Source organism: Rattus norvegicus, chromosome 1 (genome assembly GCF_036323735.1).
Source record: "Rattus norvegicus strain BN/NHsdMcwi chromosome 1, GRCr8, whole genome shotgun sequence".
Lineage (NCBI taxonomy): Eukaryota > Metazoa > Chordata > Mammalia > Rodentia > Muridae > Rattus > Rattus norvegicus.
The window spans coordinates 199032160-199051697 of NC_086019.1; the positions used below are offsets into that span (position 1 = coordinate 199032160).

General features: G+C 42.2%; 1 protein-coding gene across 2 annotated transcripts in view; it reads left to right on the forward strand.

The window, feature by feature from the left end:
- Dock1 (dedicator of cyto-kinesis 1) overlaps window positions 1–19538 on the forward strand; it is a 516616-nt gene that overhangs the window by 135139 nt on the left and 361939 nt on the right. For both annotated transcript variants that reach the window (XM_063263800.1, NM_001143858.1), the window contains exons 22-23: window positions 1505–1639; window positions 18515–18623. In XM_063263800.1, coding sequence (XP_063119870.1) covers window positions 1505–1639; window positions 18515–18623 — 244 coding nt within the window. The remainder of the gene's footprint in view (window positions 1–1504; window positions 1640–18514; window positions 18624–19538) is intronic.

The window sequence follows — 19538 nt, forward strand, 5'->3', positions numbered from 1 at the left end:
AGATGTTAGTGAACACACCTGTAGTTGCTTCTGTTGAGATTCCATAAACTGGAGTTCCTGATGTCAACAGATTGGGATATTTTTGCTTTTAACTGGTGTGAGAAAATACCCTGATTGAAAGAGTATCGTTCCCATGTTTCCCTTCCTCCTGCCTATACTAGGCAAACATTTCCCTTGTTATTTGTTTGTACATTGTATTATTTACTTTTACTCTGTGTGGTAAAGATTGGATGCAGGGCCTGCCTCCTGCTGCAGGCTTTTTCCTACTGAGCTGCTTTCTCATCTCTGTCTTATTTTAATTTACATGTATTTGTTTATTAATGAAGTTGATCACATTTTAAAAATTACATTTCTCAAATTTTGTTTGTTTGTTTTATGTCAACCTTCTCACATAGCCTGAAGGTCTGAATGAATCTGTTACCGTTTAGACTCTCTGGTTACGTAGGAAAATCTGAGGCTTTGCCCTGTGCCAAGAATTTTGTAAGAAGGTGTCTATGGCTGGGTGTGGTGGCACAAGTCTTTAATCTTAGTTCTCTCGAGGCAGAAGCCAGTCTGCTCTTTCAGTGGTTCTCAACCTTCCTAACACTGTGACCTTGTAAAACAGTTCTTCATGCTGTGGTGATCCCCAATCATCAAACTATCTTGTTGCTACTTCACAACTGCAATTCTGTTACTGTTATGAATTGTAATGTAAATATCTGATGTGCAGGACATCTGAGAAGTGACCCCTTAATGGGTCTCAATCCACAGGTTGAGAACCAGTGAATAATAAGTAGTCCTAGGGGAGCCCGAACTACATCAAGAGACTCTGTTTTAAAAAACAAAAATACCTTCCCATCCCCCCCCCCCAACCTCCACAACCTAAGAAGCTATGAATTACAGAGTCGCAGTGGACAGTTTGTTCGTATTTACTTTCTATAGTTATGTCTGCCATGGGATGGGGAATTTGAAAAATAATTCTGATGAATTTGTATGTGCTGTGATTTGTGTAAACTGTTTTCGTGTTAGTGATTTGTTTTATGATCCCAGTTTACAAATATGAAGACGAGAAATACAGTTATTATTTATGTTTTAAAAATTGAATATTTTGGGGTGAATGCCATTGAAATATCTGCTCTAAAAATGTTAATATTTTTATTTATTTATTTTTTTACCCTCTTAATAGAGATCCTTAGGAAATTCATTTAAAATTTAGCACGGTTTATTTGCATTGCCATCTAAAAATTTCCCATTCAGTGTAAGGCCTTTTGTTGCAGCAAATTAGCTAACCTGAACAGGTGGCTGATGGTTCTGAGTGAGGGACTCTTTTACCCTACCTCTGCAGAATTCCTACATTGCCAGGAAGGTATTTTATCAGGTGCTTTGCCTGATTAGAAAACCTTTATGAATATGCATATTTTCATATGTGGAAACCAGAATAAAAGTAACGTAAACTTCACTCTCAGTTAAGTGTACAGTTGGGATTTCTGAACCCTTGATTGACATGTGTTTCCCTTGGGACCAGGAAACTGACCAAGGTGTTAAGGACTTATGTGGCCAGCGCTGAAAAACCGGGAATCAACGAGCAGCTGTACAAAGCCATAAAAGCCTTGGAGTACATCTTCAAGTTCATAGTGCGCTCACGGGTACTGTTCAACCAGTAAGTGTTCGGTGAAGGCCCTATGAAGTCTTCACTTGACTTTTTTCTCCCTTTCTTCTCTCTTCCTTTCTGTCCTTGGCTCCTTTTCCTTCTCCTTGCCTTCTGTTACGACCAGACACTCATAGATAAAGGGCAGATGTGCATTTGCCCATGCTGACCCTGACAGTTTCTGCAGCTGTCCCTGCAGAGGTTAGGCTCTCCCACAGGCTCAGAAGTGTGCCTGCGAGCCAAACATTGTCTGCTGAAAGCATTTGCAATGCTTCTCACGCAGCGCTGGGCATCCACCGAGGGCTCGGCAGTACTTTTCAGTATATCTTCATAGAGCAAAAAGCCCCACAAGGGTGAACGGAAACGAAACAAGCAATGAGGAGGAAAAGCCAAAATCAAGTTGTACTGCCTCACGTGGGAGCACTGCAGGGCCCTGGCCACTTTCCTCCTTTCAGCAGAATGCTGTGTTTCTCCAGACACTAGAGCGCCCTTGGGCACCCTGCCTAGTGAGTGGTTCATGGCAGCTGACCACCTTTTGAGTTAATTTTGTTATTGTAAGCAAGTTGGGATGTCTATGACTCGAATGCTGGTCTTTTATCCATCGATACTTACAATCTCCATGCCTGTGGTGATTCAACAAAGTCACTTTGCGACTCACAGTGATGGCCCCAGCATCTCACAGTACCAGGAGAGATGAGCAGGTGGGTAGTTTAGCTGTGGAGCAGGCTCTGTTTATTTTTGGAGGGTGCCATTTTTTGTTTTCATGACTTGCATTGAATGTTGTGTGCCCATGGTAGCTGTTCAAGATTGATTGATGTTCTTCTGGTAGGTCTCTACACGTAGAGATGGGCTTGGTGAGTCCATCAATTACAAAGCACGCTCGCTGCCTTTGCAGAGAACGGGGCACACAGCATGTTATCCTGGAAAACCCAGCATAAAGTTCATTGGAGCCCTATCTACACCCATTTTCTCTAAGCTTCATCTTCACCTGCTTGAAGTGGATATGTTCAAAAATGCCAAGAGGAGAGGGGACAAAAGCAGGAGGAATGCTGCAGCAGGATGCTACTGATTATGGAGACCAGTAGTGGTCACAAGTGGTATATCTCCCAAGAACTGGACAGCCCTCCCTGTGTGTGCGGCTGAGTGGACTCTCTTCACTCTAGGGCTCCTGCTGGTTAAGCCAGAGGTCACAGGAAGAAGACAACATTGGAGGCTTGAGGCTTTGCCCTTGATTGGCATCTCAAAGGCATGCTCTTTCTCATCCCTTGTTGGGAATTGGCATGGCACTTCATGTGCATGGATTCTGTCTTTGTAGGGTACTTAAACTGGCGGTGATTTTCTCGCTATTAGGTAAGAATGAGAACAAGTAAACTGGCCTATACTCTGCTGTGTATTGTCTGGTTTTCCTTCAGTCACGCTAATTACGTGTCAGTGAACTCTGTGGCTCCTGGAATCTTCATTTTAATTAATTTCCCCCCATTACTGCCCCCCCCTGCAGATGTCATGCCTCGCATGTCAAGGTCAGTGGACAACTGTAAGAGTTGGTTCTCTCCTTCCATCACGTGGTTTCTGGGGATCAAACTCTGGTCGTCAACATTTCAACAGGCGCTCTTCTCAACTCAGCCATCTTGCCAGCCCCTATTTTTCTCACTTCTTTAAATTCTCTCATTACAGTTGGGTAGAAAGATGAACTAGAAAGAAAGCCCATAATAGTCAGGTGATGTGGTTTTTATCATGGTTTACCTAGAAATTTTTAATCTTGTTCCATGTGTGATCCATGTGCTGCTGAGTCAGGGATTTGATGAGTGTCTCCCTTAGCTACAGTAAGGATTTTCTCATTCCTCAGAAATCCACAAGAATGGCGGCTTGTGTAGTTGGGTTGTCATAGCAAATGTTGACTCTTTTATACAACACTGCTATGTTAGAAATGACTGTGGTCCTTCAGTCCACTGAGGTCAGCCGAATAGACCAGTAGGAAATTCTCTGCCTCTCACTTTGGCTTCTCACTGTAACTTAGAGTTACAGGCATAAGGTCTTGGAACCGTGGTATCTCAGGTTTGCTCAGTTTGATCAGTCTTATGGTGTTTAGGGAATATGTTTGGTTTCTTGTCAACATTAAAAATCTACTTAGGTGCTTTACCAGGTACAGCTCACTTTACCACCCCACCATGTATTCAGCTTCTAGCAAGAAGACTTCGGCTTTCATTCCCTTGTTCCATGTGGTCCTCACGTTCTCAGCATCCAGGATCTTTCTATCCTGTTGTCTTTAGAGATTCTTTTCATTTCCTCATGACCTAAAGGGTGGGTCTGCCTTTCCATATTTGAGCAGTGATGTCAGGTTCTAGTGCAGCTGTACCAGGTTCTCTTAGGCAGAGGCTCTTTGAGCTTTCTGAAGGCTGTGTGAGGCTCTCATCTCATTGACAGATTGTTGTCACAGGCCAGCCCTAGCTTTCAGGGAGATAGATGAGCGCCAAGTTGATGCAGAGTATGGTACCTTCAACAAAATATAAGTTGCTACATTAAGTTTATATTGGACAGAGAGACTCCTATCTCACCCTCATATTTTCAACCCAGAGTATCTGGTGCTTCATGTGCTTGAGTAGATTCCCTACCCCCATCTCAGGTTCTAAATGACCTTCATGTAGGCTCAACTTCTGCTCAGGTTTCTTCTCACAGGAACTAACTCATATCCTACTGGGTCACTCTCATGAGACCTACATGGAGATCTCACATGGGAAGTGAGTCTACACCAAAGGGGTACCTCTTTATCCTCTTCTTCCCCCTCTAGGAATCAAAGAGTCTGCCTTCTGGCTCCTGTGAACTCCTTCCGTCTTCAAAAGCTATCAGAAAATACTGTCCTCTGTTCTAGGACTCCGACTCCTCCATGACTCCACTATGTTGTATATCTATGGTGCCAGGGCCTGAACTTCCCTTGAATCCCTCACTTGTTGTCTCTCTGTCCATAGTACTATAGCATAGTCCTAGTAATTTGTTGCCATGTTCTTTTGAATTATATGCTCCAATTAAAACCTAACCTGAGTAGGACACAGGATGTACCTCATTTAGGGGCTCAGCAATGCCCTCTTTCCTAGGCTGCATCTCTCCGAGGGAGGTCTCAAGAAAGAACAGTCTTATCTCAAATTAACCAAACTAACTTTCTTTGCTAGAATAGCATGCGCTTTCTAAGAGCCAAGATTGTGCAGAAGACAAATCCAGGGTCAGCTATCTCTAAGAGGCATTAGAGTCCTGCACTCCCCAAGGACCTTGACTAGAGTCATGGTCTTTTTTACTGACATGTGGGGATCACAATGACTTGTTGTCTTACTTTCCGTTGTCTTTTTCCTATTCTCCCTCCCTCTCTCTTTTGTTCTATTCTCTTTCCACAAATATGTTATAACTTAAGTCCTGTCTGTATCACAGTTTTCATGTCCTTGTCAAACCCTTCCGCATTTGTGGATTTTAGCTCCCTACCAGGATTTTTTTTTTTTTTAAAGCACGCGAAACAAAGTAATTTATTATGGAAACTTCTCAGGAGGCTAAGAAATCCAGGAAAGGCACAAGTTCATTCACAAGGGCATCCTTGCCCACAAAGCTTTGTCGCTCTCCCAGAGGTCCTCAGCTAAACAGCACCTCTGTAACCTCCAGTGGTATTCTCCTTTTTCTATTTTCGCATCACTGAGATGTGAACAAGCAGCCTCGTACCCCTGCTGCCAAGCAGTGCAGTGCAGTGCTGTGTGGCCACCTGCTCCAGAGCAGACACTTGCTGCCGTGACTTCTTCATCACTGTGGACTCTATGCCCTCAACCTATGAGCCAAATAAATCCTTACTCTTCCAAGTCACTTTTGCCAAGCAGTTGGTTGCAGCAGAGAGAGAAGTAACAAATAGACCTCAGGCTTCTGTTCTCAGGCTCCTTGGTGCATGCCGGCCACCCACGTCATTTCCTGCCTGGCTTTTGTTACATAGTCTCAAGTTTTAATCTACCTTTGTTCTGAAAAAAGAGAGGGAAAAAGAGAGGCTTGCCCTGAGAGAAGGGGTCTGTAGAACTGGAACTCTCCGTGTCCCCAGCTGAACCTATTCCTCTTTTGTCCCCCCCCCATCTTAACGCTACCACCCTGCCATCTGGCCACAATATGCCCTCATCTTTATTTCTCTTCCTCATCCTCAGGGCTAGCCCATCACTGAGTCCTGTCCAATTCTTTTTCTCCTCAATGCTAACTTTCCCCTTTCTTCCCCTGTTTCTCCTGAGCTAGACAAGTCAGGCTCTCCTGAAGTCTGAATGGGGCAAGACCTTTCACGGAAGCAGCCAGAAACCTCCTGTGGGTTTCTGGAAGCCAACCCACTGTGGGCTAAAGGGGTGTGCCCTCAGCTGTCTTACTTCAGCCATTGCCTTCCCGTGAGTTCTGTGTGCCTTGGATCTCCAGACTACTCTGTCTTTGCTGCATCTTTCAGGACTCCCTGCATTAGTCTCTTTCACCAATGGGACCAGGTCTAACTGCCCTGAGCTCAGTTTTCTTCTGCCCCTGCTTCTGTCTGAGCTTTGGGTGAGAGAGTGGGGTCTTCCTGGGCCCCCATTCTGGTATCACTCCCTTTGCAGGTTAGGGATGTTCATCCACTTTCTGTGGATTCCCCTGCTTTTCTTCCAATCAGACTAGGATTAGAGATTACCTGGCCCAGCGCTATGCCCCACAGACTACCCAAGATGTGTTTATGTAGCACCAATGCTCTCTGTGCTACGGACTCATGGTCTTTGGGTTCTTTTTAGAACCCACCTCATCCTGTACTCCTGCCCCCTTCCCCAGTCTCTTAGCAATTCTCCCTGCAGCCCAGGGCTCTTTGCGCACTTCAGCGGACTTGGTTATCCTGTTTGAACTTGGCACCCATAAGTTCTTTTGTTTTGTCTTGCTTTGCTTGTGAGATCACTAGAGACTAACTTGCAAGTGTATGGGATGCAGCATGCATTGTGCAGGAGCTGTGCCCTTGGGTTTGATCTCAGCACCGCAAACAAGAGCGTGGGACACTGAGTTTGGTCAGAAGGGAGATTCATGAAGTGTCGGGGAGACAGCCTCTCTGCTAGGCTCTGTTCTCTTTGACTCCGTGACTTTTGCAGGCCTCAGTTTCTTCGTCTGTAGCGTGAAGGACTTGGGCTGCATGGGTAAGCAGCTTCCCTCCTGGCACTCCAGAATACTCTGTGTCTGAGGAATCATGAATGACTATGGAAAGTGTGGCTTCTAAAGTGGAGCTCACGGCCACGACTACTTTCAGTAGGGAGGTGGTGAGCAGCACAGGGTGCTCAGAAAGTGAGGGACCTGGATGGCAGGGTCCCACTGACCAGTTTCTCTCTCAGTTGTCCTTTCCATCCTGGTAATCTGCACCATCAACCGTAACAGGAGCTGACAGCGGCTGCATCTTTTCTAAGGACCACAGCTTCTACCACAGGTCTAGGCTCTGTTCCGTCTAATCCCTGAGACACAAGCGAGGAGCGAAGGTCCCTGAGGTGATCCACCATCTAGACGCAGAGCCGGCACTCACTAGCTGCGCAGTCTGGATCAGCTGGTTGCTGGTCCTTTCCCTTTTAGTCAGTGTCTTCTTGCAACTCTATGCTGTAGTCCAGAGCTCTGCCCTTTCCATTTGACCATGGTGACCATGACAACTGATGGATGCTGATGGACCAGGACTCCAGGAAGAGGCTGTGGCCCTAGCTGACAAGGCTGTGGTCCAGCTAATCCAGCAATGGCTGCCTATAAACATAAGATCCAAGCATCCAGTAGTTGTTCAGTCCATGAGGTTGGATGTCTCAGCTGGTCTTCAGTGTACACTGAACCTCAAAGAAGTAGACTCTTGGAGAGCAACTTCCTTCTTCCATGCCTTTTATATATCCCTACCAGGATCTTTAAGGGACGAAAGAACATATATGCCTTTCAGAATGTAAAGTGCACTTATAGCCATATTGTATAGAAACGAGAAATACTTCTTCATTATACTGGGGTCTGAAAACTGTGATGTGTTTTAGTATCTTGTGATTCCAGGGGCAGAGAACATTCATGCCCTTCCAGCCAGAGCTGCTTCGGCCAGAAGCTTCATTTCCCCGCCCATGATGACCTATGCCTTGTCTTCCCGTGACATTTACCTTTGACTTCAATGGCTTGATTAGAGTCTTGGTCCATTCCTGTTTTGAATGGGTTACTTGAAGAGGCAGTAACAGTCTGGTTTTCCTGTCAGAGGTCTGGAATATTTGAGCATCAGAGGCTCTCTAAGCAGGTCTCAGGCAGGAAGGATAGTTTCAAAGGTGGGGAGAGGAGCAAAGTAGAATTCCCATTTTCTTACCTACAGTGTGTTCATTGACTTGGGAGAGGAGCAGTTTTGCTCATAGCTGGGATTGACAACTGCCTCTTTTATTTTATTTTATTTTATTTTATTTTATTTTTTTCAGTTGGAACAAACTTTTGAGGTCTATTCTTTTTTTCTTCTTTCAAAATGGTCTGCTGTGTTTTCAAGTATAATATAGTTGCTGTGTTAAATTCGGGGATAATTGCAAGTAATTATTCTCCCGAAGAACAAAGAGATGAAACTTGGGAGATAGGGATACTGACGCTTAGCATGTTCCGTGCCTGCCTTTCTGTGGTACAGTCCCATTCCGTACTCTTTGTTCTACTTAGGAAGCTCTTTTTTGTCTTGGAATGAGAATAGCAGCTCTGGCCCAAGCAAATTTGGTTCATGGTGAACCCAGTGAAAGGCTCCAGGCAGCCAGAGGCTCCTCTGCTGTTGTTTTTCTGCCTTCTGTGTGGGTGGACCACATTAAATAGAAAGCCCAAAGCAGACACATCCTGCAGCAGACCTGCTGAAGGCTGGCCTCCGTCTAGCCTTGCTTGGGCTGTGACTCCCTTTAGTGTGCTATAGTTTCTGCTTGTCATCTGGTGTTAGCCTTGTGAATAATTAGTTATTGATCATGACTAAGTTATGCTGATCTATCTTTATGCTCCTGGGTCACAAACTAGAATGTAGATCATATACAAAGAGCCTGTCATCATATGTTGTTAATGAATTCTCATTGAAAGAAGAGCAAGGAATGAGGAGCACTCACTCATCAATTTATTTATTGATAAGTTTCTGGGCTCCTTCTACCCGTCCCTTCTTATACTTTAAAGTAGGTCAAATGAGTGACTCTTCCTGGTATATTGGATAAAACTAGGATGGGAAGTTCTAGAGACTTCCCTGATGATCTTTTATTGCAGAGAGACATTTCAAAGGAGTCACTGTACAGTGCTAAGCACTCACTGTTTGGCAAGAGAGCGGCTCATTATTAAAATGTCATCCTTGAGAGGTTCTTTGTAGGATTTCAAATTAATTAAAGGCTCATTCATTATGCTTTACAGGTTTGAAAGAGTTGTCGTTAGCCTACAGGTTTATAACTGTTGTCCGTTATGTAGATTTAGTCCTTCCTCAACTTGAGAGTTTTCCCTAATGTCTTGGTTAGTGTGAATGTTTCATTCTTTACTCTTTTATTTTCCAACTCTTGGCTGGTTTATATTGAAGATTCCTGTGCCAGCTTGCCCAGGCTTGTCTTAGAATTCATAATGTGGTTTAGGTTGGTCTTGAACTCAGTGTGATCCCCTTTCCTCATCCTCCTGAGAACTAGGATTACAGGCATGAGTCTCTGTGCCCAGCTTAAGGTATGTCTTTTGACATGTGTTTATTTTTATTTTCCAATACCACAGTTCTTTAAATTGGAAATACCATTTGTTTAAATATAATGTGAGGTTTAGATTTCATTTCTCAACCTAAAATATATAAAAAAAATCAGGAGAATTTTTAAAGCAAATGATATTTCTTTGTCCATAGCATTGTGAGAATGGCAGAGGATTGAAATTAGAACACAAGTCATGTTAAACTGTGAACATCTTTAAAGAGGACAAGGCAAGGGGATGTTTGTAAGGACCAAGAGAGGGAGATTACATCAGATACTTTTGAATAATAATCTTTGGCTGTAGTAAATAGACAAGACTGATCTTAGTCCAAGGTTGCTGGGTATATGTTTCTGAAAATATAAAGCTGGGTACCCATCCATGCACATCTGGCTTATGCAGGCCCTCTTGTTTCAGCTTCTGTGGGACATTCATGGTGAGGACATTCCCTTCACAGCCTCCAGCTTTAGGTACATTCGGGGAATAGGGTCTGCACAGAAACCACATTTTGGTTTTGACAACTTTTGCATTCTTCTTTGAAATAAAGATTATACTTCTCAATACTTCTTTAGCAGCAGCCCTGTAGTTAGAGTTTGGCTGTAAATTGCTGCAGATACACTGCTCTCCTGGTCACTCGTTTGGTCCTATGTCAGGGGCAGAAGTGATTGGTGCCTGGGAATGAGAGTCATCACCTTCCTGTCATAGGGAGCCAGGAGGAAGCTTAGAAGGACCAGGTCTCTGGAGAGCTCTGCTGGAGCTTGTGGATAACTTCCTGTCCTCTGTTCTTTGGAAATGGTTAACTTTTCATGCAGTGAGTTTCCAACAAACAAGCAAGACAGACAGATGCGGTAAATATAAGGCATGGGAAGTTTGGAAAGAAAATTTTGAACAAAGAAGTAAATTCCATTTGCATATAGAATTTGGAAAGGGCACGGATCGTTAGAGTTCTAAAACTTTTGTAATCCTTAATACATTCCATCAATAATCAAACACTGTTATAAAAGTAATTCATATTTTATAGGTCAGACTTAATCACTTTCAACATAGTTCTTAAAGGACTTCAAAACCAACAGGTATCCAGCTGTAGACTTGGCTCAGAGGCTGACAACACTTGCTCTTCTTGCTAAGGACCTAAGTTCAGTTCCCATCCCCCAGACTGCAGCTCACAACTGTCTTCAAGTCTAATTCAGGGGGATCCAATGGCTTCTTCTGGCCTCCATTAACACTGCACATAACATGGTTCTCATACATATATGCAGGGAAAAGATAACTTTAAAAAACTAAACATATAAACAGATGCCATCAAGAAAACAATCATTAAGTTTTAACCATTTATAATTAAAAAAACTAATGCAGGTGGCAGAAAAATTATCTTGAGAAAATATAAAATTATTCATATCCTAAGCTAGTTTTTTTTTAAGTTTTACTAAGAACAGATATACATTTAAAACTTTTTTTTTTTGAGTAAAAAAAGACTGGGACTCTGGCTTCACCTCAGTGTGTAGGTTAGGGTTTAGAGAATACTGTAAATGCTTTTTAAAAACGACCACACATGGGTTTCCTCTTGTACGATGTATCTTTCCCAAACCTCCTGCTCACAGCCTGCAATATGCTTAAGGTTACCCTGGTCCCTTTCTTTCTTATCCCTCTTCCTTCTCTTCTTTTCCTCCTCCTCCTTTCTTCCTCTTCCTTCTCCTCTTCTTCTTTACTTTGGAACAATGCCTGTCATTCTACTACTGGACAAAACCTTCATTTTGTAATATCTGAAAAAAATTCTTTTTCTTGGCCTTCTTTATCAAAAATGTCTCTTTTTCATCGTAATTCGGTCCCTTCCTTTCCTGTCTCTTAGTTCCAGTTTGGTTTTGCTTTCTTCCTTAAATAGACACTTTAAAATAAAACCCTAAGACTCGCTGCATTTAGGCAATGACTCTTTTTCAAAAAGAAAGGATGAATTTCATGTGTTACACACTTTCCTTATCAAAACATGCTTTGTTTTCCCATTTTCTTCTTTCCGTATAGAATCACCCCTCAGCTCGAACTTGAAACTCTTAAGTAATCGTTTTTGTAGTCCAGACCAGAGAGGAAATCCATCTTGAATTTTTTCCAAATACTGACAATGTATGAAAATATGTATTTTAATAGACCGAGTTTGTATACTGTGTTATACAGATTTGAAAAAGCCATGGAAATCTTAATTCTACATTTAACTCATTTTATTATTTTAATTGACATTGGAATCATGCCAGTTCTTTTGTATATTTAATACTACTTAGACTTTCATTTTGTGTAGCTAATTTATTTTTAAACATACCATTTAACACTCATCTAATTTATTCTTTGATTATATATTGAAGAAATCGGGGATGCTACACACACATTTATATACAGTCTCTATTTTCAGTTATTTCCTTGTCAAAGACAAACCGGAAAAGATAGGTAGCTGAATTTAACGTGCAGGAAGCAATAGATATTACATTATGTTTTTATTTACATATTTATTTTTAGGTCAGTGTTATGGTTTGATTTTGATATCTTGCCGAGATAATTACAACTTGGCCAAGCCATGGAATCCAGGCCAAGTTAGTATGCTCATACCAGCAGGTATCTCTGTTTTGATTTTGTCAAAAAAATTCCTAAGACAGTAATACAGGAATGTAAACTTATTAGTTTATAAAAAAGATAGTTGAGTGAAAATTATATTTATGGCAGAATGGAACCAGTTAAGGTCACCTACTTATTGAACTTCAAGATTTTTTTTTTTGGTAGTTTTATGAAGCCTGTGAAAAAATTATTCCGTTTCAGCAGTTCACACAGCTTGTGGTTTTCAAATAAGCCTTTCTCCTTCTATTGTTTTCTTTTTTTTCCCTTCATCTAAATGAACATAGGAGTGAATGCTTGGATGTTTTCATTTTGACTAGAACTGGGTGAAATAAATTTCTAAACTCCCTTTAATAAATAGATAATTTTAGTGTGAGAAAAAAGGTGGACTGAAGATAGAAATAAAAACATAAGAAATTAGAACAAAAAAATTAACATTATTATTATTATCATTATTATTATTATACATTTGCAGATTAAGAAAAATCACGACAGCTTTGACACTAGAATGTTATATCTGGCATGCAATCAAAAATATTTTTAGATGCATAGAACCAAGAGATATTTATCCCCCCCCAAAAAAAACATAGATGTGACCACAAAGTTCCAGTATTTTTAAAGTATGATAGATATTATTGCTGCAGGAACTGTTGCAGAAATTATGCCCTTTGATTTCAGGATCTGCCCACTCTGGCTAAGTAAATTCTTCCCTGAACTGTGGCTGGCACTCAAGGAAAAACTGTTAGCTTTATGGTGTCATCCCCACCCAAACTGGCAGCACCGACAGAAGAGTCTTCATATAAGTTTCACCTCAAAGATGGTTGATTGGTTCCTGGAGTTCTGCCTTGCTTAGTGAAGGGATCCTTCCAGTACCCTGAAATAATATAAAGTCAATAGGGTGCCTTTACCAAAAAGTGGGAATCTTGATTTGAGAAAAGACTCATGAGTCAGAAAATGCTATGTTGTAGAAATAGAGAATACCACTGACTCCTTATAGGGTCTGCTACAGTTGATTGTTTGCTTCAAAGGGATTGTATTCCAGGCCTCATTGTGGCCACCACATGCATCAACTTACATGAGAAAAAAAAATCTGACATCTATCCATGTATGTATGTATGTATGTATGTATGTATGTATGTATGTATGTATGTATGGTCTACTGTCAAACATCTGTTCTCTCTACCTGTCTCCATCCTTCTATCTATCCATCCATCCATCCATCCATCCATCCATCCATCCATCCATCCATCCAGGTTAATTTTTATTATCAACTTGACACAATTTGACACCTAGAGTGACCTGACAAGGAACCTCAATTGAAGAATTGCTTCCATCAGCTGGTCCTGTGGCCATGTCTCTAAGATGTTTCCCTGTCACTTGGTCTAGGACAGTGGCTCTCAATCTGTGCATCACAACCTTTTGTTGGTTGTAGAACAACCCTTTAACAGGGCCTACCTAAGACCATCTGCATTGCTGATATTTACATTCTGATTCATAACAGTAGCAAGATTACAGTTATAAAGTAGTGGTGAGAATAATTTTATGGTTGGAGGTCACTGCAGCATGAGGAACTGTATTAATGGATCACTGCTTTGGGAAGATGGAGAGCCAATGATCTTGGATGTCCATGCCATTGTGGCAGTAAATTCCTTTCCCCCCACCCCCAACAAGTGGTTCTGGGCTGTATAAATAACGGTAGCTAAGCATAAGCCAGTAAGTAGATTTCTTCTGTGCATGACTTCTTGCCTGGGCTTCCCACAATGATTGTGACCTGAATAAACCCCTTTTCCCCTAAGTTGCTTTTGGTCAGTGTTTTCTTACAGCAATGGAAAAAAGCTAGAATACTATCTATACATTCGTTCTGTCCCATATATCTTTTCTGTATGCCTATCTAGGCCTATTATTTATAGTTCTCTATCCACCTATCACCTCTATGTATATATTTCTATCTGGTCTATCTATCTCATCTCCATATCCGTCTGTTATGAATTATCTATTTCTTGTGCATGGATCACTCATCTGTCACTTCCTTCTGTCTATCTTGTCTGCCTGTATCTGTCTATCTGTATTAGTTATTTTATTGTTCGTGTGAAAGAACAGTATTACCATGCTCACTTATAGAAGAAAGGGTTCATTTGGACTTGAGGTTCCAGAATGTCAGATTCCATAATGTGGAGCAGAGGCAGCAAGAATCTGACAGATTACATCTCTCACTGTTAGCAGGAGGCAGAGTGAGAGAACTAGGAATGGCTCATCCCCTTGAAATCTCAAAGCTCATCCCCAGTGACATGCTTCCTAGTCTTGGTCACTCCTCCTAAACCTACCCAAAGAGCACCACCAGCTGGGGACCAAGCATTCAGTCATCAAAGCCCATGAGCAACATTCTCATTCAAATTAGTGAATTATTGTGATTCTGTCTGTCTGTCTGTCTGTCTGTCTGCCTGCCTGCCTGCCTGCCTGTCTGTCTGTCTGTGGTGATTCTATCTCTCCCTCTCTAGATATCATTTCTCTATTTCTGTTTATATCTCGCCAGTCTACTGTTTAACAAAGATTCCCCAATGTATCTTTATTGGGAATAGCAGTTTCATGGTAACTGCTGAACAGTGTGCTGGGAACATGCATGCCACAGCTGACTGTAGGTACATTCAGAGTTTGAGGCAAGGGAGGGATTTTCCAGAACAAAGCATGGGATGACATTAGATACTTGAACTGTAGTTGTTGGACACGATGATTCATGGCAGGATTGGCATCAGTCCCAGGTTGAGGGGGCAGATGCTGGGCAGGGGACCCATATGGTAGTGGTGGTGTAACTGTTGTGCGGCTGTGTGCTTTCTGGTGATGCTATTGGACACATATACATAGGATCTCCTGCTTAGAGCTCCCAGGCCTTATTTATTTTAACAACTTTAAGCATCCTGTATATATTTGTGTGTCTGTATTGGGGTGTGTGCATGCAGCTCAGGGTTGATGGATGACAGAAAAGGGCAATAGATCCCCTGGGGTTGGAAATTGGCAGTTGTGAGTTACCTGGCCAGGGTGTTGGGATTAGAATTCAGGTAGGTCCTCTGCAAGAGCAATTTTCTCTTAACCACTGAGTGCCTCTGAAGCCCTATTTACTTATCATTTTAGTGGCTTAGCACAAAATGAATCCATATTGATTATAACAACTTTTTACATTTTTTCATGTGTTTGGTTTTTATTGTTTTTCCTATGCTTTTTTTCTCCTTTTAAGCTTCACGTTCCCTGTTTCTTCCCTTTCCCTCCTTGCCTTATTCAATACCACATAATGTTTCCTCGCTCCCATCTTATTTTCTGCTCTCTTAACATGTTGAACATCTTTTACTCCTGTTTTGATAATTATCCCAGATGGAAACATGCCTGCTAAACTCAAAGAATAATTTAAATTACCATTACTGCTCCCTTGAAAATGCCAGCTACATCCAGCACAGCAGAGGATGGGGACGCCATTCTTTTTGTCCTTGGCATTAATGTCGCCACGCACTTTAAGTCTACATGTATTTTGAGCTCTGCCACACATTGCTGTTTTGTATAATCGGTATTCATTGGTTGTGCTCTAGGCACGGACTTGCTTTTCATCTCTCTTTAAACTTCAGGTTTCCCTCAGGGGTCGTTTTCCTTCTGTCAAAAGAGTTCACCGTGGAATTTCTTTTAGAAGAAATCAGCTACAGGCTTTGTGTATATGAAAATGATTTATTTCATGTCTGTGTTTGAAAGATACATTCATTTGACACGGCCCTCCCGATTGGCAGTTTTCTTCCTCCAGCTGTTCTTCTATTTTCTTCTGGTTTCCATCATCTCTGGTGAGAAGTCTGCTTTTAGACCCACACTTAGACTCTTAAAGATGAGCAATGTGTGTCTCCCCTGGCTGCCCTCCAGGCTTAAGGTCTCTGTGGTGATTTGCAGTTCTATCGTGGCTGCACAGGACGACTTTCCTTTGCATTTACTTTGCACTGCATGTTTGGGGTTGAAGACTTTGATCCCCTCTGTCCTGACCTCCTTCCTTCAGAGCCCTCCCTTTCTATTCACCCGGGCTCTCCTCTCTGTGCGTGCCTCTTCCACCCTGGTCTCTGTATTTGCCTCTGTTTATGTTTGTAGTGGCTTTTCTCCAGATTGTCTTCCGTTTTGCTCTTTTGGATATTGCCATGCCTGCTTTCTAGCTGGCCCATGCAGTGACTTCTCAATGTTAGTTATTGCATTTTTAAATTTGAGAACTTGCATTTGAAAGATTCATTTGTATACTGTAATCCTCCAGCTTGACTTTCAAAATTTTCCACTTTTTAATTTTCTGCCATTCCATCTTTTTATTTACTCTATTTAAAAAGATACGCATTTTATTTTTTATTTTTGTGCATGCTTGCATGTGTGTAGATACATGCATGTGGTACTCACAGTAGGCAAGGGAGAGCATTGGATCTCCTGGAGCCTGTTGTGTGTGGCCATGTAGTTGGGACTGAGAACCAAACTAGGATCCTCTGCAAGACTTTGTAGTGCTCTTGACCACTGAGTCATCTCCCCAGCCCCCATGGTCCCTCTAATATACCTCAACAAAACGCAACTTTGGGGAGAAAAATGTTGTCTTTTAATTCTAGATCACAGTCTCCATTTCTCGGGAGTCAAGGCAGGCACAGCCATATTCAGGAGCAAAGAGATAATAAGTTTACCCTGCCTGCTGTCAGCTAGCTTTGTTTTCCCTAATACTGTTCAGGCGTGCCTGCTTAGGGGCTGATGCCACCCACAGTGGGCTAGGTTTTCCCACATCAACTAGCAATCCAGAGAGTCCTCCACAGACATGCCCACAGGCTAACTTGGCATACGTAATTTCTCATTAAAGTGTTCTTTCCAGATGATCCTAGGTCGACTTTGAAAACTAACCAGAGCTTATTTTGTATTCCTGATCAGTCTGAGCACCTCGGGTTTTGAGAGCTTATGGTGGGCTGGGTGCCTTGTAGTCTGGTGAGTTGCAGTCATCAGCTCATTTTCCAAGGTTCTCCAGTGTTCACCCAGAATCTGCTGTGGTTCATTTTGCTTTGTTTTGTCTGCCTTTCATCTGCTGTGCTAGTGGAGACACCTTTCCTGAGTTTTGAAACCCAAGCCATTTCTTTTGGAGACAGGTGCCCAGTTCCACTTGGCTTTCTAGACGTTTTCATTTGTGTTTTAGTTTCATCTGCCATTGGCAGCAGGGGCTGACAAATGTCCTGGGGTGACAGACAATTGTAACTTATTTATAATAAGCAGCATGGGTCAGCATCGTGGAAGCAGCATACAAGATCCTTATTGTCCATTTAGAGCCCAGCTGAAGCTCTTGATAATTTCCTCCTTTCCATGGACTCTTAAAATGAACACACTGGTATAGTGCCATGACTGAAAATAATTTTGAATTTACCATGATAATGTCATTTCCAAATGGTTATAAGATCCCATTATGTTTAGATAATTAAGACTCCTTATGTTAGTTCTGCAACACCTCCCAGGTATTTGCAGCCATGCCCGCCATTGTTCTCCTACCACCTGCGAGCAGAAGTTCATGACTCTATAATTTTAATTGTTCAGTACATCATTTAAGCAAACCTCTATTTGGAAGCCCTTATTTACAAAACAGGTGCACTGGGTTGCAATTTCCCACTTTATACAGAATTCCTTGCTTTAGAATGGAACTCATTTAAATGTAAGATTACCTCTGGGGTAATTAATTATCACCGAGTTTATGAAATTTTCCATTGTATACAAGTTTCAGGTGGGGTATATTTTTAATTAGGCAGGAAACTAGTTTACATTAATAAAACATCTGAGTTGCTACATTTTAAAATGTAAATGCAACTTGCAGTAACTGCTAATAAATAATTTATAGATGGGACTTATTTATGACGAGCAGCATATATCAGCATCCGTACAGCCAGTATACAATATCCCTATTGTCCATTGAAGGCACAGCTAAGGCTCTTGACAGTTTTCCGGTCCCCATTGCTTCTTAAATGATCACACTGGGGTAGTGCCGTTTCTCAACATAATTGTGAATTTACCAATAGAATGTCGTTTTTCAAATTGTTATAATGGTTGGTCACATTTAGACAATTAACTCTCCTTATGTTAGTTACATAACATTAAGGATTAAGAATCCTGGCAGAAGGCCTGCAGATACAGCTCTACAACAGGGAACTTACCCGGAACACATGAGGCCATGGCTCCAGCCACAGCACCACAAAATCAAATAGGTGACGGATAATGGAAAACTGACTCAAAGTATGTCAAGTGAGAATTACGGTTTCTTTGGGGGTTGAATAAATGCTGAATCAGTCCATCATGCCCTTTCTTTCTTCCTTCTGTCTCCAGACTTCCCTTTGTCTATCTCCTGCTAGATAGGTTTATGAACTGTGTAAAGTCACCAGCATTATGTGTTGTGACTAAGTCCACTCTGATGCATGTCTCTGTAGTTGTGTCAAATCACACCCGCCTTTTGATGGATGCTGGAGATGGTACCTCATACTCCCAACAGGTCCTCCATTAACTCCCTCAGGTACCGTGGATGCAGAGTGCACATCAGGGGTCTTCTCCTCAGGTCCCCACCATGTTGTGTGTTTCTTGCAGGCTGTATGAAAACAAGGGGGAGGCCGACTTCGTGGAGTCCTTGTTGCAACTGTTCCGGTCCATCAACGACATGATGAGCAGCATGTCGGAGCTCACAGTCAGGGTGAAGGTAGGTGCTACCATGCTCGCCCAGGCTCAGGCAGCTCCCTCCTGGACCGAGAGACCTTTAGTCGTGAGTGTCAGCTTGGTCTATGAGCAGTGGGTCCTCACCTCTCCCTTCTCTCGGTGACTCAACTATTGCTTATGTCTTTGCTCTGTCACAGAGAAGTTTCGAATATACTTTATATGAATAAAGGGAATTTATTAAAGTCAGTTTAATGCATAGCTTCAGGACATCCTGTGTCTGAGACTCTGTGGGGTGGCTGAGATAGATGGAGCATTAGTAAGATTTCAGGCTGTGGAGGGAGATTGAGTGACTGACGTCGTTGTTCTTCCTCTTCTCTTCAGTCATTTCTTTTGTGTGTTTGTATGTATTTGTGTGCACGCACATTTATTGACACTAGAGTTTGAGCTTTGTTGTCATTCATACAGGCTGGCCTGGAGCTCACTCTAGACCAGGCTGTCCTTGGCCTCAGAGATCTACCTGCCTACTCCTCCTAAGCGCTGGGATTAAAGACATTGAATCACATCCAACCCACTCTTGGATTTTGAGACAGGGTCTACAGCTGAACCTGGAACTTAAAAATTAGGCTAGCTGGACTGACCAGCTAGCTCCAGGGATCGATCTCTCTGTGCCTGCTCATCTTTGAGAGAATAAGTGTGCACCACTGTGCTTGGTGTGTATATGTATGCTTGCACAAACTTTCCTTATGCCATGCATGCAAACGCTGCTAATGGTTGAGCCATTGTGCTAGCCCTCTGCTTTGCTTTGTTTTATAAAATGAGTTTTGCAGGATTGAATTCAGTTCTTCATGCTTGCAAGGCAAGCACTTTAGTGACTGAACTATCTCCCCAAACCCTCTTCAGCCATTTATGATCACCTCTTGTTTTGCTGTCCTTGGGAAGAAGGCTGGGAACTTCTCTA